The sequence below is a fragment of the Gymnogyps californianus genome, chromosome 1, assembly GCF_018139145.2.
Source record: "Gymnogyps californianus isolate 813 chromosome 1, ASM1813914v2, whole genome shotgun sequence".
Classification (NCBI taxonomy): domain Eukaryota; kingdom Metazoa; phylum Chordata; class Aves; order Accipitriformes; family Cathartidae; genus Gymnogyps; species Gymnogyps californianus.
Genome location: NC_059471.1, coordinates 207084634 through 207109248, shown reverse-complemented (window position 1 = coordinate 207109248; position 24615 = coordinate 207084634). Strand labels below are relative to the sequence as shown.

The following is a 24615-nucleotide window of genomic DNA, read 5'->3' as shown; positions in this document are numbered from 1 at the left end:
GCTTCTGTTCTGCTATGTAGCCTGGGGTATTGTAATGTGATGGAGAAGTGGGAGGTCATTCCTTTCAGGAGCATGTACAAACAATACCTCCGTAGCTATTGTGCTTGGCATTGTTCATCACCTAGGAGTGTATGATAAAGAGCTTGCCTTTTCATTTTTAAAATAATGGACTGAAAAAAAGAAAAAAAATCCCGTTCCTAATCATAAATATTAATCCTTCTGTCTCATGCACACAAAATCAGTGAAACATTTGTTCCCTTTGTTTAAATTCAGTTGTTCACTATGGATGTAATTATGATAGCCCTAAATACAGCAAAATATCTCTCGGGCTGTCTGAGGAATAAAGTCATTTATTTTTTTTGTTCCTCATTTGCTCCTAAGTGAGAAGAATTATTTCCAGGGAAATTTTAGGCAAATGTGATTTCCATGTAATGCCTGCAGATTTGGGGTTTTTGACATGAGATTTATTAAAGCAGACAGGGAAAGCAATTTCTCTTTAATTTACAACAGAGCTAATAGCCCATCTCATAATTCTTATGCAAAACAGGAGCCTCTTTCCTCCTCCCAAGGGAAATATTTAATAGCAGGAGGCTGTAGTGAGCTCTTGTATTACTAAGATTTCACTTCATATACAAAGCAAGCTACAGAATACACAATGAGGTATTACTGCAGAGGAGACAAACCTTTCAGACGTATGCCAGAGCTTTATCCGCTATGTGCCACTGTGCTCACTGCCTGCACCTGAGCTGCAGATGCAGGAGACCAGATACAGTTAATGGGCTTTACTGCTTTACCTACATGGAGGGAGACAGTAGACAGAAACAGGCAAAGCTTGGCTGTGCTCCAGTGACTCAACTAGCTGATGACAATGTCACCCCCTGGGATTAAAGACAATTACTTTTGTTATTGCAAAGTTTTCTTGACTCAGTCCTTATTTGAGATTAAAAGGTAAAGCCCAACCTGACCATGTAGCAATTGGTAAAGCACCTGGGGTTTTTACTGTTTTCACTCAGCGTATTCTGCCTCCAGTCTGCAGACTGATTGTTTTCTTCCATGGAACAAAGGTCAGAAGACGAGGGGAGGAAAGAAAAGAAAAATCCCCAAGTCTCAGGCCACCTAACTCCTGCACTAACATAGCTGCCGAAAGATATAATGAGCAGTCAGGTATACCCAGTCTGTGCAGATTCCAGTGGATTCCTTGCCGTCCCCATTATATACACCCAGGGTTATTTCCACTGGGGCTTGCTTTCATACTGACATTTTGTTTGCAATTTGCTTTTTATATCAAACCAAAATAAACACCTAAAACTGTATGGAAAAAAATCTGGTTTTCATATGTGAAGGAAATGAGTTGTCCCTTTATCTAACAAGGGAGATTATGAAGGAGAAAACATTGGTAATTAGAGCCAAATCCCATAGTCTAGACAGTAGTATCTGCTGGACACATTTGCTTATTTGCTTCTTTTGACGCTTCTGTCTCCCGTGGATTACTGTGGTTCCTCATCCAACATCATTGGTTTACCTCAAAACACCTCACAGTATTGTCTTTATTTTCTAACCACCACCTTCTCAACCTTTTTTTTATAAATATCAAACTGTAAGTTTACATTTTCAGAACTGCTTAATGCAAGTGGCGTGCCATTTCTGACAGTGTGGAGCAGCTCACGGTAGCACAGGAATCCTGAAATTCACTCAGAAATTCTTCACTGTCTCCTTTGACTCACATAAGTAGTTCACAAGGGTTAAGATCCCAAGGCATAAGATGAAATATTTTTGATGGTAAACACCAAAAATATACTTGGAATGTCAGAAATTACTCCTTTGAAACATCACCTTTCAAATGTTTCCTTTTAAAACAATGCAGTGAAGGATGACATGACACGGGATTATAAACACTGTCTCTGGGTGTTTGTGCAGTACCTGGTATATGTGGCCATAGAGGCATCACCCTTCACTCAGCGGTACTGGAGCTCCAGGGGCTTTTCATGGTTTCTGATCTTGCGAGTCATTAGTGCATAGTTCAGAATACAGCTGTTACCTATCCCAGCAGCATCCATTTGCAGCAATCTATCAGCAATGTATTTTTTTATTGAACTTGATAAATATTGAACTAACTTACAGAATATTCAGCAAACAAAATAATGTATCTTAAGAATAAAAAATTTGGGTACCAGATTTTCATGCACTGAATTCTGTGAGCTACGACCTCCTAGCTGAGGAGGACTGAAATGCCAGTATTCCCAGTCCCAGTAAACTCCCTAGCTAATTTGCTACAGAATCGTGATTTTGCATCTGTCATCCAAATAATATAACAAAGTCCCATTTAGAAGTATTCTGAGACTTGGTGAGTTTGAGTATCTTTTGGAAATAGTCACATACCTTCAAGTAGAGGACAGAACTGAATCTTAGCTTTCCACCATTCTGGATAAATACTTCAGTCACTGTGCTACCAAGGTGGCACCAAAAATGAGGTGCCTGCCAAAATCAAGGAGGGAGCATGCCCTGTATCAGGATTTTCTGTTGGTGCATTAGGTATGAGCACTGTGACTCTTACGCATCTCATTCTTAGGTGCTTGCCTTTATGAAGAGTTCCGGCTAGGGGTTCTGGCTTTGAATGTTAGGTCTTGCAACAGTGAACCTATGTCTATTTCATGCATCACCTCTAACCCTTCCACCTCTATACCTCCATTGCAAAACTACTTTACCTACCAAAAGTACAACCATTTTATAAACTTCAGTAAACTGATTATTCACTTAAACAGTATCTTCACTCTAGCAAGTCTGCCAAGAGGAAAGCACACTCACAGTAGGTCATGAACTATCCCTAACAGTTGATCTAGTAAAAAAAACCCCAAACCCACAAATAAAAAAGTGTTTATTTGCAGTGTAGCTACCTTGGAATAACATTTTGTTTTTACAAAATATTTCAGGAGGAGTCGTAGGCAAGACGTGAGACATGGAAACCCTCTGACTCAGTGCCGAGGTTTCAACCTGAAAGGTACTATAATTTAGAGATCCTCGTGCTATATAAAGAACGCATGGCTTTCCTTTATGTGATTCATCATAACTCACATTATCTGTGTGGTTTACTGGTAAAGCATAATTATTTTCCAAGTCTGAGTTTTGTTTTGATTTGATTTTAACATCTTTCCTTGCAATTACATGAAATTTGCATATATATGATAACATGATGAACCATGAAATACATAGTTCAGCATACATGAAATGAGAAGCTGACAGTGTTGACTAGAAACAGGTACAGTTAATTTGAGGGCTGTTCTACTTCTAAATCCATTCAGTCTTTATTAATTCCTCTTCATGCATTTAAGTCTTGGACCTCAGAATTATTCTGCATATATGAGGCCATATTGTGTTTTGGAGCACATCGTTCAGCAAACAGCAGGTGCTCGACCTCTCTTTTGAGTTATGATTATTTCTTTCGCCCTTCACATGGGAAAATAAACCATTCCAAATCTCTTTATGAAGTCCCTTATTTCCAGCTGTGCAACTGTTTAGTCAGCCCGGCATGGTGCAAGTGGACAGGGGAGCCAATGCTCTGCCCTCCCAGCTACCACTTTCTCCAGATTGATGGACACCAGTCAAATACTGCCAAAGTCATAGTAAGAGTAGACACATACATACAGGCAGCTTAATCCTCTTCAACCCCATGCATGTCTGAGCTAGGCTGTGGCGATGTATGCCATCAAACCAAGGACACACGTTAGAGAATTATGCTCCTTTCACCTCTGTTTCTGAGCCTACATTTTGAAGTGCATTCTCATCTGTATCATCTGGAGACGAAATAATAGACCTGATTGTAAATTTTTGATTGAATTTTTTGAGTAAAAGAACAACGCTTTAAGAGTTACTTGTGAAATGTTCAGTTAATAATAATTCCACTGAAATGGTCTCCACTGGGTCTTGGAAGAATCTCCTGGATGAAAACAAACCACAACAGTCAGTTGGATGTAGATCCCTCAGCCCAAATGTGGCTAATCCTGCTCTAGCTGCCAATCCACAGCACCAGCGGGTCTTTGCCCATGACTCAGTGTTAGATCATTTATATGAAGCTGACTAGTTTGAACAGGTAATTACAAAAGATGACCCCACCATTAGAGTATGGACCTTAGCTCTGAGAGATCCATATTAAAGCTTAGGCTCTGAATCATGAAGTAACTTGAGCTGCGTGTCCTACCTTGCAGGCATGTGCTGTGACCACCCAATGGTGGGTGCCTCCTCTTTCGATGTGGAAAATGTGAGAATGTCACCTGTCTGCTTTCTGGGCTGAGGGGAAACAAATGTTTAAACCTTGACAGTCTTGTGAAACAGGTTTCTTGTTTTCCAACCATTTTTTTTAATGTGGATGTATTTATAGGTTTATGTGTTTTAGCAACTTTATAAAGGATGTTTTGGTGACAGCAGTGGGATATAGCATAGGCAGACGACAGTTGTTTCCCCAGTGGAAAAAAAGATAAAAAGAAACAGTGACTTAGACTCTTTCAAAATATAATTAAAGCCATTTATAGCAAAACTACTATGTTTGGGGAAAAAATGAAATCTACCTAAAGGACAAAAGAGCAGAGAGTCAGGCAATAGCAAGAAATCTTCCAAGTTCATAGGGAACCATAATCTTGAAATGAAGTCTTTAAACATGATAGGTTGCATGCCTTAGACCTCTCAGCATATATAAACTCCACATTTTTGGCACATTGCAATTTTTAAATAGATCATCAAGAACTAAGGGGCTTGTATGATTGCTTTTCAGATGTTCTGTTTAATATTGTAATGCTTGTGTTAGCCCTTATGGCCATTAGAGAACTGCATTTGTATTCTCTCAATCCTTTTCTTAGCATGTATAACTAATAGTAGTATGGAGTAGGTAAGAAGTTAGATATATATTGATCAATTAAACAGACAAAAATGCCTTTCTGTGGTACACCTAGTTCCAGTGTACATAAAAATAATAATGTGTTACAGCTCTGATTCTCACTGTTCCACAGCTACAGATAGGTCAGCCCACAGACAAGCTCTTTGCTAGCTTATGGTCTTTGAATGCAAAATATTTCCACATTACTCTCCTAAAAGTTACAATTGATTTTGGTACAACCTCATAAATGTGTTAAAAACTTTGAAGGACTAGAACCAAGCAAAGTCTCCTTCCTTTAGTAGAATAGATTCCAATTTCACATATCAGTTGATGAAAGAAGCTGAAAAGAATGGGAGATAAAGTAGAGTCTGAGGAAAACCAGTCTTAGGACTGTGCAAAAACAGAGTCGGATTTTAGATGTGTAGACCTCTAGGTATTTGTGTTTCTCATATTATTCGGTATCCATTGCTCCTTTGTCCAAAAAAAAAAAAAATTGTATTTCATATATGATGTAAGCTTTTAAATCTGGAGGTGTACTGTTTTCAGGACAAATACTATGATTTGGGCCAAGCAATGAGCATCTAAAAGTTCCTATCGGTAACTGCCAATGGTTCATCTATCAAGACTATAAAAGGGCACAAGCCTAAGCGATGACATACACTCAGCACTTGCCCAGGTGTTGCTGGAGTGCTATAAATCTGTCCTGCTCTCTGTTGCTGGCCTGTCTAAGTATTCATTGCGTTTCAGATGTAGAGCCAAGTCCCTTCCTTGCTTTGTAAGAGAAGCGGAGGATGGGAGCCAAGTCTGCCCTCTCTCGCCTCCCTGTGATACTGCACGCAGCTGGGATAGATGGAGCCTTCTTTAGGGCATGCTGCTGTATTTTGAGTCATACAACCATATTCCCCCAACTCGTAAACGGTGAAGTGTGAAGAAATACATTAAATGCTTCATTCTCCTTTGGATAGTCCTAGACAGGCGTTCTTGTAGTAGTAGAGAATGAGATCATTTCAGGGAACAGTATCCCTGAGCTCAGTTATCCCATCGGCAGAGCATACCAGCCCACAGGTACCCTACTTTCTCAGAACAGACCATGTCGGATTGAAATCACTGGTATTTGGAACTGGATGTGCTTCTTCACATTTCATTTCATTTCTTTGAAAATTTTGTGCCCTAAATTACTTATTATCGGCCAATATCAGGATCAGATAGACTTCATTTTACCCGTATTGCAAACAGTTACTTGCTTTCTACATCAAATCACCATTCACAGTAGCCTGACCTGTTTTCTTTTTTCCTTCTAGCATACAGAAACGCTGCAGAAATAGTTCAGTATGGAGTGAAAAACAACACCACCTTTCTCGAATGCACACCCAAATCTCCTCAGGCTTCTATTAAATGGCTGCTACAGAAAGACAATGACAGGAGGAAAGAGGTGAGTAATGTGAGCAGTAGCTCTGGAAGGGACCTCAGTCAGCATCTCATCCACTCCCTGGACCAAGGCAAGGGAGCATTTGTGTTTTCATCAGACAGTCTGGTTACAGTGAAGCTGGTGAATTTGTGTGGATGCAGGACAGCGAGCAGCACCTTACTCCTATAAATAAGGGCAGACTCTTCGGTATAGCTGGGATTGGACTCCTCAGCCCCAGTGATCTCTATCAGAGCAGAACAGCTATCAGAAAATTCCTGTCAGCCCCTAAAGTCAGTGAACTAGTTAATGAATTTTTCCTTCACACCTCACTAATTGCAAACTGAAGGTTTGCAGCACTCAGGACTTCTTATTGATCTGAGGAAATAGGCATAAAAGCAGTAACCTGTATAAAGTTCAGGAAGATGTCAGCATGCAGTAGCCCTTCTGTGGTATTGAAGAGATAAAAGGCAAAAGTAGGAGAAATGTGAAAGGTTTCTTTAGCAAGAAACTAGTCCAGGCTAAGAACACGTATTGGCAAAAGCATTTCCCCACTATGGTGCAATCACATTTTCCATTACTGCACTCTCTAAGGCTCTCAAGTTTCAGCACTGTAATATACAGTATGATTGTTTATGGGGAATGTGCCTTCCTTAAGTAATATAAAAGGGGAAAAAATCCATTTCAAATCCAAGGCAGTTACTATATGAATAAAAAGGAACATCTTTCGAAAGGAAATATTAAGTAATATGGTGTCTGTTGATAGATTATAAATACTGAAAAGCATTATTCTCATATCAGGCCATTTTCCAAAATCAGAGGGGACTTACAAGCCTTCCACTGAGTCTTTCATGCTGTTTTTCTCATGTACTCTTCAAAGACTCAAGCCGTGTCCTGGCAATCTAGGTGCAATTCTTTAACCCTTTGCTTCAGCAGAACATCTCCCTTTTTTGTTCTTATGTTCAATAACTGTATTAGAATCAATGAAGTTGTAAATAACAACAGACAAACCAAAGCAATCAAAGGGTTAATTACATTTCAAGCTCTCAGATTTCTGAAAATCTTACCTCCACAATGTTTACAAAAGTTTACAATAACAGAATAGCTTAATAAATAAATAAATTCCCAAGAGAATCAGGTATAATGCAAAGTGCAGTGGCAAAATAGAAAAATCATTCATAAAAATACCAGCACTGCTATTCTTTCATAATGGGTTAAATTAGTGATTTTTACACTTTGCAGCTGACATGCAAAGGGACATGTCCACAGTCATTTATAATCAGATGATAACAAGCTGTGGTAACTTGCTTCCTTCGGATGATGTCACCATCTCCTGGGACTGTCCAGAGTCTGAAGCCAGAAAAAAAATAGGAGAGTAGAAAAATTGCTCTTGGTTTCCAATGAGCCAAGTCCCAGCCGAGGCCACTGCGATGAAAACTTTTATACCAGGGTATAGACTCTGCAGTGCAGATGGAGTTCTTCAGAAGTTAGCCCCAGGAACCTGCTCAAAGTCAAAATATTTAACCCAAAGTCACCTTGTGTTCAATGACAGATCAACCCCAAATTCTGCACCTTTCTTCCATTGAGTCTCAGCAGCAATCTCTGATGCTGGAAGAGACATTCTTGGGGGTGTAACCCTGGCAAATAAAAGTTAATTTCCTCAGCTCTGCTGTTTGAACATTATGAAAACTCTTCTTTCATGTCGTCTTCAGATTTGCATCTTTGTCTTCATCCTGATCAAATCTATTGTAACATAACGAATAAAAATATTGAAGTAATTTTCTTTAGTGACACTTACCTACCTTGAGGTAAGTTCTCTCCTAACAGTAGCAATAACAGCGGTCTCTGGGAGATGTGATAAAGCAAAATATAGTACCTTTAAGAAACCCTTTAAGAAAGAAAGAAAGAGGTGTTTGAAGTGAGACTTACCAAGAGATCCAATACTGTGTTGTTCCATAACATTCCCTAAAAAGTTCCTTCTGCCCTTTAGGTCAAGCTGAATGAGAGGATCATAGCTACTGAGCAAGGACTCCTCATTCGCTCTGTCCAAGACAGCGACCGGGGGCTTTACCACTGCATCGCGACAGAGAACAGCTTCAAGCAGACCTTAGCAAAGATCAATTTCAAAGTGTTGGATTCAGAGATGGTGGCCTTCATGACTGACAAGTGGTCCCCTTGGACCTGGGCCAGCTCGGTGCGAGCACTGCAGTTCCACCCAAAGGACTTTGTGGGAGCTTTCAGCCACTCAGAAATGCAAATGATTAACCAGTACTGCAAAGACAGTAGACAGCAAGGTCAGCAGAGGGAAGAATCCCAGAAGATGAGGGGGGACTACAGCAAACTAAAGGCCCTCATCAATAGCAGGAAAAGTAGAAATAGAAGGAATCAATTACCTGGATCTTAATTTTATTTTGTAGTAATAGGTACCTTTGTCCTCACTGTAGGGGGCTTATATTTGTCTATTGAGAGCAAATTTGAGCAAATCTGATTAAAAATTAAATGAAAGTCCAACAAGCCTCAGAAAAGATCCATCTCCCAATAAAATGCAGTGTAACTTAACTAAAGAAAATAATTCAGAGCATTTTCTTTTCTAGATGCTTACTGACACTAGGTTAGGCTCTGTCCTAGAAACAGAACTGGGTATTCATCTTAAACCAGATTCACCTTTTAACATGTCAGTATTTAATTACAGCTGAATAGAAATTTTTACAAAATCAATGCATTATCTTGCAACTCTGGAACTGTACCAACCAGACTGGTGGTGAAAGAATCTGGGGTAAGATGCATGCTCAAAGTAGGATGGTACTAAGACTTCCTTGCACTGCATTTAAGAACATGAGTTTCTTCTTGTTTACTGTTCAATATTGGGTTTACAGCTTTCACTCATTGTTCAAATCATGTGAATGCATGCCGATAGGAAGCAAGTACAGTATAGTAGAAATGTTTCATTCATTCAGAAGTCAAATGAAGGAACGAGTAGAAGAAAAACAAACAAACAAACACTTTGTTAGAGGAAACACTGATTATTGTGCATAGTATGAGTTGTAATAAATTAATGAGTTCTGGAATGTAACTTAAAATATCTCTGCTCATATTGATTCTTATTAAAATAGGGTATCCTGTAACACTACATAGCTTTATAAGTGGCACAAAGCTAGCATGAGAATGTTCATTATACATACAATTTTGAAAAACACCTAAGTGACTTAGGTATTTTAGCTATTTTTCAAAGAATTACACTCCAATTTTTTTCAAAGGACAGAATGTGGGTATACTGTATAGTGTTTACTCAGAAATGAAAAACATAAATTATCTTTAATCTGTTCCATGATTAAATTGGAGCTGGTCTGCAATGTGGAAACAAGTCATGAGTTTCTTTGAAAATTTTAAAACATTATTTTTTCAACTGTTTTCTCAGTTGCAAATATTTTAACTAGAATTTTTAAATTAAACCATTTCCATTTTCCAGTCTTTACCCTTTTTCTTTTCAATGTTGTTTTCACAATTTCCTCTTATTTTCAGTTTTCTGCTGAAAAGAAGATCAGGAAAAGAACAGGAAAAAAAAAAGAATGAGGGAAAAATAAAACTGAAAATGGGTTTGGGTCAAAAACCAAAAAGTATAACAACTTGAGAGGCATGTTTAAACAAATATTTCTATTTGTTAAGAAGCAGCTGTCAGGTCTAATGAAGTATGTTTAGTTGAAAGTTGGGTAAATGTGCATCAAGCCATCCTGGGAAAAACTATCTTTTTTTTTTTTGAGCAACACTAATGCCAAAAAATAGGGACAAATCTTCCTCATTTTACTATGTAAGAGTGTTCTGGAAGCCACCGAGTCTGTTCAAAGGAGATAGATAACAGAGATTAAAAATGTATGAGTACCTTAGAAAAACTGTGTTTTTTTCCATGATATTTTATGATAATATACAAAAATATAAACTAATGTTCAGCTCAAAACTGAGCTATGTTAAGCTCAAAAAAAAAAGAAAAAGATAAATTTCTGGAAAAAAAATGGGGTGAAAATAATTTCTGAACCCAGAGAAGATAAGAAAAAATATTTTTTAAAAGTTGTTAGTTCCAGCCAGTAACAGATGGATACTGTATTTTAAAACATAGTTTTAAACATTTTAATGGGTCTTTGTTGAAACTCTTTGGGCATTATTTTGAATCTGCTTCTATTAGAATACTCTGGGAGTAACTCTACAGGGCATAGGAGAACACCTCTGGATTTGTGCCAGTGTGAATTAAGATCTAGTGCAATGGAGGTAACTCTGGTATTTACCTGATAGCAGTTGATGTGTCACTTTATCACCACCTGATGCAGAATAGCTGGGAAATGGGCCCTGATTGATCAGACCGCTTAAACACTAAGTCCCTTTGACGCTGGTGGCAGCTCTTTGAATTTAATTTGTATGCTTACTGCTTGCTTCAAAGGGGATGGCAATGCCAGCCTGCTCATATATTGCCATCGAGTTAAGTGCTTTCCTTAATCAAGGCCTAAATGCATATTTCTGCAATATGTAGCCACTGGTATCTAAGGTCCTTCTAATGGAAACCATCAGGAAACTCTCTTTGACTTCAGTGAGCTTGGATCTGGCCCCAAGAGCTGGCAAAGCAGACTCTGGAGAAAAAAAAAAAAGGAAAATGAGATGGGTAAGGGAAAATAAGGTTTTTATTTCTTTTTTCCCCAGCTGACTTTCAGTGCAGCAAACTACTTTTTTTTTCTGAGGATGACTGACTTCTGAAGTGTGTGTGACAAACCAAAAATCGAGTGCCACAAAATAGAACTACCTCCTGGAATGACATTAGTGCATATACTCTGTATGCTGCCATGCTCTTCCTATTTCCCCAGCAGATTCACTGCAGAGTTCCTGTGATATTAATGTCTATTGTGAGGATCGTAATTGCTTCCAGATGGAATACAGTGATTAATAGGTATTTAAGGGTACAATTTACCCTTTAAGTAGTTAGGTACAGTGATATTTTAATAGGCCCCCATTAGGCCTCAGAAATTATAGTTACACTGTTTTCTAATAGAATATTGGCAATAAGGGATTCCGTTAAAACAATCAGCATAGCTCAGAGTTTCATATGATTATAAAATAATATTTTTAAAGCTGCTTCGTATACCATTATTATGGTATGACTGTTTAAGGGATTATACTTAAACTAACATTTTTCCTGCTGCATGAAAACTTCAGCATATATATAATAGGCTTCTGTCAGTGCGTAACCAGTCCAAGCTTCCATGCTTTAGCAGCCTTCCCCTGTGTATAGAGTAGTCAGGAGCCAGATACTCAGCTGGTATAAACTAATGTAACTTCCTTGCTGTCCATTTAGCTACTGTGGTTTATACCAGCTGAGGGTTTGGCCCTAAATGTACAGAACAGACAAACTGCAATTTTTATTTGTTTAAAGTAGCCCCTCTACTGTAGGCAACACCAAAACTTAAGACTGTAATATTGTTTGTGCTATTTAATACTTCCTATTTTAAGGATTACTAAATAATGTATATAATTTTATTCCTTAAAAAATACAAAAGCAAAATGACTTCTAGGCATAACTTCACCAAATGTAAAGATATGTTCTCTGCTAAGAACTTCACCATGTACTGATATTTTTTTGGCTATTTTTATTTTTTGTAGTTTGTAAAGTTTGCTGAAATCTTGACCTAACAATGTGTTCTTTGCAATTGTTGTTACTGTAGATATGCGTGTTTTATTAAGAAAATCTTGTTGTTAAAAGTGTAGGTATGTGTATAAGTTCCTAGCATGATGAAACTGTCATTACAGTGAATATGCATTATATAGTGTGTAAGAAAGAACAAAATGTAGTTTAACATAGTGCTATTTAATTGAATATCTAAAATACTATTTGCCTGACAAAATAAAGTGTGTTGCAACAACTTAAAAATTTGTTGTTTTCCCTTTTATAGATGTGTGTTAAAAATAAGGAACTTTTTTTTTTTTAATCTGAAAAGCAATACCATAGACTTTCTTAAACATGTCCAAGAAAATACTCAGAGTGTCAGGTATTGCAGCTGATCAGTTCTGAGCCCTGCTGTGGGCTGAACACTCAGTCACAGAGATCTCCAGGAGTTCATGAGGAGTCAGAGATTAATTCTTTCAGAAATTATCCCGTAACAAACAAACAAACAAAAAATTGTTTTCTACTAGAAGTATAAAGTCAATCAGAAATGTCAGACTGAAAAAGGCAAGTGAAGTGTAAATGCTTTCTGCTTTTATTCCACTGAGGAAAAAAAAAACCACAAAAAAACCTCCAAACAAACAAAAACCCAAGCGCGTTCTGTGAAGTCCTGCTGATGAAACAAATTGTGTTGTTCAGCTTTGTCTTTCAGCTGGGACTCGAGGCATGCTCCAAGCAGCTCTGCAGGGGAGGCAGGCTGGTGGGGCTGCGCCGCAGGGAGCCGCAGCTCTCTCCCATTTCCTGGCTTGTACTTGGAGTGAAATAACCTGCCTGACACCTACAGTATGCTCCTTTTTCCTGCATCTATCATCCAAGCAGTGTTATTACTGCTCTCCTTATCGTCTGTTTTTCCAGATGGGTTTTAACAAGAAAGCATAGGGCTTCCTCAGTTCTTTGGGATAATAATTAAAAATTAAATGTCACAAATACTGACCTTCACAACAAGGTTCTGGATCATTAAACCAGGATTTTGGTTTCCCAGATAGATAGGTTCCTGCAAGGCTTTATGAGGTGTGAGTGGATAAGATTACCTCACTCCAGGATTTCCGTACTGGCTGGTTCCTCGATGTGCTGACACTGGATAGTTACCTGCTCAGCACTCAGGCCAGTTTGGGTCGGAAGCTGAGGTTTCAAGCACTCCCACATGCTGTAGGAAATGTTTGGATTAGGCTCCAAAAAAGCTGGGCATTTACAGACTTTTACACTCTGAGAAACCTTTCCAGATCTGATCCTCTGTCTTTATATCCTGCTCAGTTGTCATTTGCTGATCTTCTCCCCCTTCTCTTTTTTTACCCCTCCGGCAGTGTTGCAGCATGGTTCAACACTTCTTGCTTTGACTCCTTAGCTCTGAGCAGTGGCAAAACAAGACATGGGACTTCTCCAAACATCAGATGTGACGTCTTCAAAGATCTGAGCTTTCTCCTTTGTCTTTCAAATGTCTGTTGGAATTTTTTTTCTCCCCATCTGGGAGCTACTGCTTTTTCTAAGGTCTCTCTTTTGGTGACAAGACCTTTCTAAAGTCTCCCTTCAAGTGAAAGCAGGATGCAAAACCCACACACTTACACAGTCTGTTGCGATGCATGTGCCCATGCAGGATCCCTACAGGACAGAGCAGTATCAAGTGCAGCCTCCTCTGTGCAGCCACAGAAGCCCAGAGGGGACCAGCAAAAATTGTTGCCTGCACAGGAGGCACCACTAACAACGGAGTGGCTCCCAATGCTACAGGATGATTGTTGCCTCTGGAATTAATTGTTGCCTCCAGAATTAAGTCAGCAGCTGTAATTCTGTGGGGCAGGCCATAAAAGCAGGTTGAGGCATTGTGGCTTTTGCCTAAAGCAACGGACTAGGTCTCAGGAGACCAATACTTCTTTATCCTTTGCACTGCAGCTGGCTTGCTAAGCCCTTCTCATGCACCCCAAGGTGGTCTGGGGAGAAGTGACTTCATGTGATATGAGCCCAAGTAAAACTACACACAGATACTCACCAGCAGGTTCCAGATAGATACATGCATACATACAACTACATGCATTAAAGAGAAGCTTTTCTTTCCATACAGTATTTGCTGATCCATTTAGCTTCCTTTAACATTAATGTATGCCCTTTTCCTGTTTCAACACAGGCAGAATCAGACCTCAGGGTCCCAAGACATCAATAGCTTGTGGGTAGAGCAGTTACTATCTCTGAGAGCATTTTAAAAGACAAGTAATTAGTCCACAAAAGCCCTTTCTTCTAATCACTCCCATTTCCAACTAACCTTGTTCTGCACTATCTCAACAAGAATTTCTTTTTAGCATCATGAGACTAGCACACTGTAAAAAATAAAAAATGTGCTGTCATTTAACACATCTAATCTAAAGACTGAGATTCAAAGATGCCTTGGCATTCTGAACACTCCAAGACGCAAATTCAACACAGCTGGCTCGGCAGTCAACAAATAATTACTTTATAGTGATAGACTGTCCTGTATCCCAGGACTCATTATTGGATTCTATATACAGCTTTACAAAGCAAACAACATTCGTGTATTCTTAGCTCTGTATCAGCTTCATTACTCCTGATTTGAATGCCAGCCTTATAAATGAATCCGAATGTTTGCTGAGCTCCACATTCAAGACAGTTTAGGCCAAGGGACTTCAAAATATCCAACATTTTAAAAAGCCCTAAAAATTTTTCAAAGGGTTTTAGAAAAAGCAAATAAAAAAAAGGCCAGTATTGTTGTCTGTGGGAAATCAGAGTCAATAAAAAAGACTTCTCTAGCTGAGCAACTTGTACAGCAACATGTAGTGTGGGGAAAGAGTAAGCAAAAATACATTTACTTAACCTTAGGATCACAAGTCTTTTGGATAGTTGTTGTTCCTTGGCTCTTTGCAGTAGTTCTTTTTCCAGTATCTGCTCTCTCTGTCTCCATTTCAAAGGTCCCTAAGAGACACAGGGTTTACACTTGCTTTCAAGTTGACATCTTAGGACATAATGTCCAGGGCATCCTTTCAGGCCTTTTGTCTAATAAGACCTCAGTAAAAATAGTATTAAATATAGTATTATCTATGATATCTGTCTAAATATTTTCAGCAACTGATACAATATTTGGAAAAAAACTTACAATATTTTTAAGATTTTGCTCAAAATGACAGACAGAGAGGAACAGGACCCCAGAAAAAAACAAAGCAATGCAACATGCCATGGTCCTTACATGAACCCTGTGAACATTGACTTGCTATTGCATGTTGTTATGTGATGGAAAAATATGATTCTTTTGGCCTTGAAGGTCCAATTTTCCCATAGGTGAAAGCTCACCAAGATTAATGTCCTTTCACTGCTGACAACGAGGATTCGGTTGGGCCCTTTCAAGAGCTTTTATGCCTCCCTTAATTTTTGTTAAAAATTCAACCATTTCCTCTTTCAAAAGCTCTTCTTCCTCTAGAGTTCTACTCCTCCTTTTCTGTACGGACTTTTCTTTATTCCCATTCCTTTCCTCAGCTGAACTCAGGCTAGTAGTCCCAGAGGGGTTACTTTAATTTAGCTGTTTTAATTACAAACCCTGTTCACTCCAATACTCTGAAATATATTACCTATTGTAATCTTCAAAAGATGCTGCACATTATTTGCTTCATCAAGCTTGTCTGCTTTGTAGTGTCAGTTAACAAACAAAATATAAAGAAATATTTCCAAGATGTTTGCAGCCTTTGAGCTTAAGAACAAACATCAGAACCAGACTACTATACGTTCACACTCAAAAGGCAGTTGGGTAATATTTTGTTCTGTTTTTTTCAGTACTATATTCATATTGCACACTATTCTTTATTTCATGCCTGACAATACGAGTACCCTAGCTCAAGGATTTTGTTTTGAGGAATTTGAGATAAAGGATGGAGAGAAAAAATATCAATAGATTATATTATACAGATCTATTTGTCAGATTGCCAGTCACAAATACATTCAGTTAAATTACCTGTAGGAGAAATTATTTTGTAACTCAGAAAGGTCAATAATCAAAAGAATTAGTCCAAGCTATCCAAAACAATGAGCACAAAAAAATGTTCCTGTCTTTTTTGGGGGGAAAGATCAAAGGCCTTTGCCATGGAAGAGAAAGATCACCTTTATTATCACAGCAACAAATCCAGATGCCTCCTTCACATATATGGGACAAAAGGAGCTCACAAGTTTTCTTCTCTTTCCAAGATTTCTAAGGATTAGAAAGATTTATGATATTTACCTATATATTGGTATATATAAATATACCTCTATATATATATATATATAAAAAAGTAGGATTTGTCCTATATATGGATTTGTCCTGTGCTATGTCCTCCACCTAGCGATGTCTGGAGCTGTCTATCAGGAAATGGTTAAAGCAGAGAAGAACATGCCTCGTGGATTATGAAGGGCTCCAGAAGTAGGGAATGTTTGCTGCCATTTGGTAACCACCTGGCCCTGTGGAGCATGCTAGTCGTCTCCCAGCACGGGGGCTGTTGTGCTGCGGTACACACTGGCCAAGGAGCCCTAAATGGAGTTAGAGACGGTTCATTTTCTAGTGTTGCTGGAGACCAGTTAGAGACTAACAAAGAAAGAATTGCTTTGCCAGTTTATTCGTTCCTGTCAAGAAGGCAAGCTGTTATTTTGAAAGGAGCTAACGACACGATGGCGAAAACCATATAAGCTGAACAGAAACTTCCCCTGCATTCTCCAGCCAACTGTAAAGTCAGCCAGCAGAAATCTTGGAAATGGTACAAGTCTTCCTGCATTGAGAGCACTCAGGTTTGGATGCCAAGAATAAATCTCACTCTGAGGGAAACCTCTGAAGTAACTGCTGTTGACTGAGCCATTACTGGCTGTGAAGGCAGAGCTGAGTGTGGCAGACAGTATCATGCCATATCAGATGCTGCATTCCCCCTGGCCCCATTTACACCAGATTTTGCCTTACTTGTCAGTGTGGGAAGAGAAGGAGATGGCGCAGTCCCCCTTCCTTTGCCTGAGACTGGCAACTCTGGGCCTCTCCTTTGGTTCACTCCAGCTACTCTGTGCTGTCCCAGAAAGCTGAAACAGTCATAAACACCATTTAACTGGTTGATTAAGTCAGTTCACAACTTCTTTTCATCACCAGAATTTTGCAAAGCACCCATTGGGTCTAGGCCATTATTTTAAGTCCCTTTACCAGGACAAAGCACTAAGTTGCACAAAGACAGCTTTGCGACTTATCGGCATCCTAAAGAAGAACACAGCACTAGCAAGGTTGGTGCAATAACCAGGAAAGCTCTGATTTGCAAATAATGCTTTGTAGTGACCTCTTTCAGCTGTAAGATGGGAGAATAGTTTCTGTAATGCTTTCTGCATGCTGCACACCTGTATTTCACTGAACAAGACAGTCCTTAAGATACATCGTACCTTGAACTTGCAATTTAGCTACTAGAAAAGAGCAGGAAATATATAATTCATGAAAGAACCAGAATTCAAGTCAAGACAGTTCATGCTAAAATACCCTGAGTCTTGTGCAATGTCATAAACTCCTTGGCTAATGCATGCATCATCTAGCAATTCCCATCCCCAGATCCTAGGAAAGATCCAGCAAGGATTTCCTTGAAGACATATTAAATTGTAGCCCAGTCCAATGTACTCCTTTTCTCGGTTCCTTAAGCCAGGTGCCTAGTGAAAACTCCTACTGACGTTAGTTACTCAGCTTGGATGAGTGAGGGCTGAATAAGGCCTGCGGGATTTGGCTTTCTGAGAATCATGCTCAGCCTCCTTTTTCCTGTGTCCAGGGTCTTCTGCATTTGAAATCCTTCTCACCACCTGATTGTGGGTGCTTTATATCCTCTCCTCATAAATTCATTCCGAGTCACTGAGAAGAACACTTATTTCTGTGTTATTTATTTTAGGTTACTATGGCCATAGTAACCATATACAAAGTCAGGATATCACAAACACACAGTAATGAGAAATTATTCAGAAGGTATATTAAAAAAAAAAAAAATAACCAGAGAAAAATGGGCTCAGTAGTATTAAGAAAAAATCAAAACCAAAACCAGAGTTAAATAATCCCCTACAGATTCTGGCATTATGCAGTAAAAGAGAAATTAAAATGCACCCCACTGTTGATCTTATTTGACAAATCTCAGTCGTAACGGTGACAATTTTATTCCTCTCCATCATCTCCATACCCCAAACCACTCAGATCCCCAAATAACTGGATTATTTCCTCCAAACTGAGTAATAAGTAAGATAGCTAAAGAGTTTCTTTACTGGAGGTTCTCTCTTGTAGGAAGAACCACATTTTTTTGGGAGTGGATGCAGCCTTGAACCAAACTGGGAGACATGCATGACTTTGCAACTATGGCTGTCCTGTAACCATGCTGTTTAGTCCACCAACTATACCAACGCTGTTAATTGCCAGCTTGATGATATGTGAGAGTCGGGGCCTGTTTACTGACTTGAAGTTGCCTTTGAAGTTGGCTAGATGGTGCTAGAATACGCTTCTGCGTTACATTAATGAGCATATGGCTCATATTCTCCTTACTGTTGATCAGACAGTACTTAAAACTTGGTTTTACAGTGTGCCTCCACGCTTAAAAATTGAGGCAGTTCTACAGTCCAGCCCTGGACCAGAAACTATTAACAGTGCCCCATTAACTAAATATTGAGTTGATTGTAAGGATAGAAATTTTAAAAAATGTAAATTTTAAAAATCCCTTCCGTTGCCATAGGGTACAGCTGCTTGGCAATATACTGGTGCTTTGTACCTCTGAAGGTTATTTTGTCTTCCTTAATATAGGAATTTGTACCAGTTGTGCAGTTTAATTTTCCTTGCCGCCACAAATCTTGACCCTTGGTCTCCCTAGCTGTCTTTGCAGGGTGGTTCTGTGTTTTTCTTTGTTTGTTTGTTTGTAACTCACTTGGGTCCACTGACTCGAAAAAACATGTGATGTAATTAATATGGGAGAGCTGCAGAGACAGTTGAGCACAGCCTGAATTTGGCTGGTCAGAAAATTGGTTGCAATTCAAAATGAATGTGTCATCCCAGATCTCACACTCTGTTCTGTGGACAGCTACACATGCACAGCAACAGCTGAAATGAAAATGTAAGTCTCAGAGGATATTTAACCTCCAATATTTTCAACTTCTCTTATCACCACTGACCCCAAATTGCATAGTGGCCTTTTCACGAAGATAAAAAAAGGGTTTGAACTGCTGAAAAATGAGTTATAGCAAATAAACACAATGTGTACCAATACAGTCCTCATATTCTGCTTGTAAGCAAACAGTTGCTGGTATTTTGTAACTGGTCGTGGGAAGATGAGTTGGACCTTTACTGATATGTGCTAGCTGACTGCTGTAAAGCCTGCAGGAGCAGCATGCCTACCACTGTACAGTGACTTCCAGAACACAAGAAAGCTGATCACAGCTCAGCCATTGCCATGAATGTGGTTGCATGCTTGCAAAATAGCAGGAAGTTCCCTTTTCCCTCCAATTTGAAAACTGAAGAAAAAAAGAGATTTTTTTTGCAGCCCATGTGCTGGAGAAAACACAAAAAAGAAGAGAACTGATACAGAGAAAACACTTTTGTGTTAAGGTAAATATTGATGCAGCTGTTTATTGCCCTATCTACTGAGAAAAAGAATACCTCTATAAGGTCAAATGGCTTTCAAATAAACATTAACACACTTTCTGGAGGAGCAAGTTTCAAATTATTGCAGAAGGACCTGTTACATGAGTGCAGAACTCGTTGATTCATTCATGTAGGATTTGCTGCTGTCAGTCCTCCCACTTGAGCAAGAGAGATGTTGAGCAAGTCTCAGGCCACAGCGTTGGGCTGCTCCAAGTAGTAGGAACTAGGTGGAGGCTCTGGGCTGGATTTTCAGTGCAATCTGCACAAAAGGGAGGTTTCAATGCTCAAAGAGAGCAGAGTGCTGGTTTCTCTGCCAGATGACAGTCCTGAGCACTGTGTTATTGGGGCTTGTGAGATTTCTTTTTTCTTTTCTTCTCTTTTCCATGCAAAGCCAACCAACTTCAGCAAGAGAGACTTAGATACCCCTGCCCAAGATGCAGTGAGGGAGCCAGCCTCAAGTTGGTTGACAGAAGCAGATTAAAATCTCTTCTGGTTGGGGAGGGAATGGCATTTGAGTTAGCCCCATGACCTGTGACTGAAAAGGAAGGAGGGGAGGAATCTTTCTCTGGATGTGTTTAACTGGGGTTGCACATAGTCTGAGAACAACTACAGGCTCATTCTTTGTAATCGGAATAATATCTGCTGTGGAAATCCTCAAAACTCCCAAGAACTTAGGTAACTGGTGTGCTCACATGTGGGCAGATGAAGCTTAGCTGATTGTGGGCAGGAAGAGTCACTTAGGTCAGGTGGGAGTTTTGATTAGGCATCCAGAGCCAGATGCAACATATTGAAGTGACAGTTCTCCTGAAGCTAGATCCCATGGCACACATAGCAACTTGAAAGATTAATTCCAAAATAAAACCCCAAACCTTCTCTCTAGTACTGGGCAGCCCTAAACACACCAAATATCATGAGGAGAGGCATTCATATGAGCTACTTCTTTCAATTCCTTGGTCAAAGGGTTAGAAATAAGCCTTTGTCATTTGTGGTATATCTCATCACAAGCCTTAAGCTGAGAGGAATCATGACTCACAAGTGCCTCTTTTTGTCCATTAACTATAAAAAGAGTGTAATGTGCTGGTATAATGCCAATGGTAAGGACACGTAACACTAGGTGAGATAAGCCTCAGCATAGCTGCCTCCTGGGATGACTGAAGAGTCAGGCGCTGGAAGGGAGGAAGAGCAGAAACACCAACACCATGGATCAGCTAAAAGACTTCATACATGCCAGCTTACTCAGGGGCATGCACTGGGACATGTGCACAGCAAGTGCCCTGGGTTCATTCCCCTCTTCCCTTGACTTTGGGTGAAAGGCAACATACTCTAACTGAAGAGTATCAGCCTCCTCCATACTCTTAACTGAAGAGTATTAGCCTCCTCCATATTGCACTGTAACAGTGCTTAGAGGCCCCAGGCCAGAGCAGCGGTGCTTTGCTCTTGGCCCTGTTCAAATACATAAATGACGGCCTCTGTCTAGGTCAGCAAGGCAGATAAGAGGCAGAAGGAGTCACAGGGCAGGACAGTTGAAAGGCTGCAGTGAGGACTGAGTTGCTTGACTCTGGTGGATATACCTGGATGATGACTGACCTCTCTCTGCTGCTGGGGAGCTGCTCCCAGGAACTGCCTCCTCCACCCTTTCCAGCTTCCAGACCACTACAAGCAGAAGAGATGTACAACCTTAATGTTCTTTCTGACAGAGTAACTCGGACTGCCCAGCACACCTCTATGACCACAGCAACCCACCTGATCCAACTGGATTTTAAATTGTCTAATTTAATTGTAGGAAATGGCCTTTGGCCTTATGCCTCTGCTTTTAAAAGGATTGCTTCAGCTCCAGTCATTATATTTATGCATGAACCACCCACTTTGATATGGAAATTGTTGCAGCCCAAGGGGATTTCATTAAGTAATTAGGGAGGAGGGCATGTAATGTCATTTGCTGTAACTGGATATACAGAGCCACTCAATAAGTGACCATATGTGCATGAGCCAGGAGCATTTCAATACCCTTAGCATCCCTGTGAAAAAAACAATGCAAGAGGGTGCTCCTTTATCTGTGATACAATCTTGTGGTCTGAGGCATATTTTCATTGCTTAAAAGAATCGCACGAGCCATGCTGTCATATCGAACTGCACAAAGCAGGCAGATTTATTGTCTGCCTGGAAAAGTATGGCAACCAAAGAGCTTTGCGGTTCCAAGCCGAAGGCTCGACAAGCACTGTAAGAATAAAACCTGCTTTATATCAGAGCTTTCATAATCAAGCCATGTTTTGCATTTATATTCCAAATTTGCTACTCTTAAAGGTCAGTTTTGTTCTGAGTCTGAAAGAAATTCATGGTATTAAGTGCTAATGCAGCCGTAAATACAGCTTTCTAGCTTTTATTTCATTTTATTTTTTTTCCTCCTGTTCTGTTGGCTAAAACCCTAAACAGCTGGTGTTTGCTAGATTGCATTGTTAGGGTGAAGAGTTTGTCCTACACACACAGAATGTGTTCATTCCTCAGGAATCAAGCGACCACACCAGAGCTAAACAATATGTAAAGCATACAATTTACTTTGGACTATGATTTCTCCAGATGCTGAAAGCTGGTACCTTTATTAACTTTTGACTACAAACTGATTTTCAGTAGAAAAATGCATATAAGAAAGAGCAAAAACTTTTACTGGGAGGCATTGTTCGGAACTTCACTAAATGCTTGCTGCTCTCATACCTTCTGGTTTGCAACACTCAATCTCTGAACACAGAAACGAGACAAAGCAGATGAGTTTTTATTTGCAAGAAACCTTTCCTTAAGGCAAAATGTCTCGAACCAACACTGGCTGCACTAATGGAAAAATTTCCATTGAATTTGTGGGAGCTGGGGTGGGCCACATATTTGAAGGCAGACCAGGTCACCATTTGCAGTAGCTCATGCACGGTTTGCAATCCAAACTTGTGCTATTTAAATGGCATCCATTATAGTCTAGCTTTGGGTTATACTTACCAGTTGCTCTTTTGGTTAGGTGGGTATCAGTAGGCCTCATGATCAATCACCCTGGGGTCACATTTTCAAGGCTGTTTATAACCAAAGCAACCTGAGCCTTGGGTCCAAGGTCCAGGGGTAGCTGACTAACTGTTATTTAAGACCCACTGGAATTAATAGGAGTCATAGGTGTAAGCAGTACTTCAGTGATCCGATCTCTTTGAACATTTGGGTTTTAAATGCCCTGTATGTGAAGGTTTAAGCTCTGGAAGACAGGACTGCTGCCTGAGGGAAGCGCAGGTCTGAGGCCCACCTGCGACCACCAGGAGCTGGGACCGTGGCCGGGAAAATGAGAAAAAGGTCTTTATCCTTTGATATCACAGTTATTAAAATGCCTCAATCCTGCCAAGAAATTCGTGACTCTTCTCAAATCCTTTTCCTAATCCTGTAAAGCTCAGAAATCGATGGCACCTGAAAATGCCTGTGCCCTTCCCCAACGGAGGGCCAGGCCCCGTCAGGCTGCCAGTGCATTGAGGCTGCCCGGCCTCAGGCTCTGCAGCTCTCTGTACCGACATGTTGCCCCATGCTTTGAGCAAACTGTTGGCACACACTGAGTAAATCACTAATACCCCATGTGGAAAAGCCCTGCACACACATGTTTTGCACTGAGGCATGGAGTTCTTCAAGCAAAGGGGCTGACAGGTAACTTAGAGACATTATCAGTCTAGTACACAGGGCTGAGTTACGCAGGAGAAAAAGATAGACTATGTCCAAAACATGTTTGTATGTCTTTTCCCCTATTGCATTCACTTTCCTTTTGTTGAGTTATGATGGTAAAGTTGGTCAAGAGTGTGGGGCCGCACCCAGCTGAAGGGCTATGGTACATGTTATCTTCTCAAATGCGTTTCTGTTTCCTCACTGCCAGTTATCTGACTTTACCACCTCGGGTAGTTGGGGGTTTCAGGCATTGTTGTGCATGGAGTTGGAAAACAGTCATTATCAGAGCAATGGGTAGTTATCAAGGCAGAAGAAATGGGCGAGGAGGGTGTGATATAGTATACAATGTCATGGGTGTGTTTGCAGATGATGTAATGGAGAGTTCCAGCCTTATCAGGTGGTGCAATTTTACTTTTTGTTCTTATTTATGTGGGTATGCAGTAATGATGTCATGTGTGCAGCAACTATCTGCTTCACAATATAGCTTTTTGCATGTTTGCTAGTTGTCAATACCTGTCTGGAGGAACCGTCAGCAGCCACTGCTGAGGGCTGGAGGAAGCAGACCGATGGGGACAGAAGTAGCAAAAGGCAGTATTTTATATATCAGCAGCTGTGTGTGCTCCCTGGTGAGTCAGCAACTAGAGATGAATTCACGCAATGGCAGCTGCCTATGAAATCTTCTTTGGCAAAGCCAGTAATGGAGAAAGTTTAATGCACATTGCATATCTGTCATTTTAACACGCCTCCACCACCTACTCAGACCTGGAAACGCTCTCCCTGCCCTTCAGGCACTCAGCGTGAAGGCTTAGTCTTCAGCAGGGATGCCAAGCTACCACGTGCCGAGCTTCAATCAGGCAAGACTCGCTGCAAAGCTCATTTGCAGAGCTAATTTGGATAATGGATACAAGTTTCTAAATCAGTTAAAATGCAACAACACAAAAGCCTTTACTATGGTACCAGCTCCCCGTGGGATCATCTCCATGCCAAGTTCAGTTTGTATGGGTAAAGCTATTTAAAACTCATTTTTCTTCAGCAAAAGGCAGGTGTGCCAAAAAATAATTTCAGTCAGTAGTCAAAGGTAGAGATTTCTTGCTTAAAATGTATGAAAAGACCAATGTGGTAATTATATATATGAAAAGCCCATAAGAGAAATTTTATACTAAATTACTGTAAAATTTAGGATTAAATCCTCATCCTAAAATTGTTACCAGAAACTTCCATAACATACAGTGATGATTGGACACACTTACATCCAATATCCTCCTCATACCAGATGTAGGCCAGTCAACTGAAACCGTATCTTCAGGACATCCACACATGCATGTTGCAAACAGAAATAGAGAGGGAAACTTGAACAA

General features: G+C 40.0%; 1 protein-coding gene across 1 annotated transcript in view; it reads left to right on the top strand.

Annotated features, from left to right (window-relative positions):
- SEMA3C (semaphorin 3C) overlaps positions 1 to 12183 on the top strand; it is a 123992-nt gene extending 111809 nt beyond the window's left edge. Inside the window, exons 16-18 of the mRNA XM_050892834.1 lie at positions 2931 to 2998; positions 6169 to 6299; positions 8263 to 12183. Of these exons, the coding sequence (XP_050748791.1) occupies positions 2931 to 2998; positions 6169 to 6299; positions 8263 to 8676 (613 nt within the window). The 3' untranslated portion in view covers positions 8677 to 12183. The remainder of the gene's footprint in view (positions 1 to 2930; positions 2999 to 6168; positions 6300 to 8262) is intronic.
- Positions 12184 to 24615: the final 12432 nt, after the last annotated feature.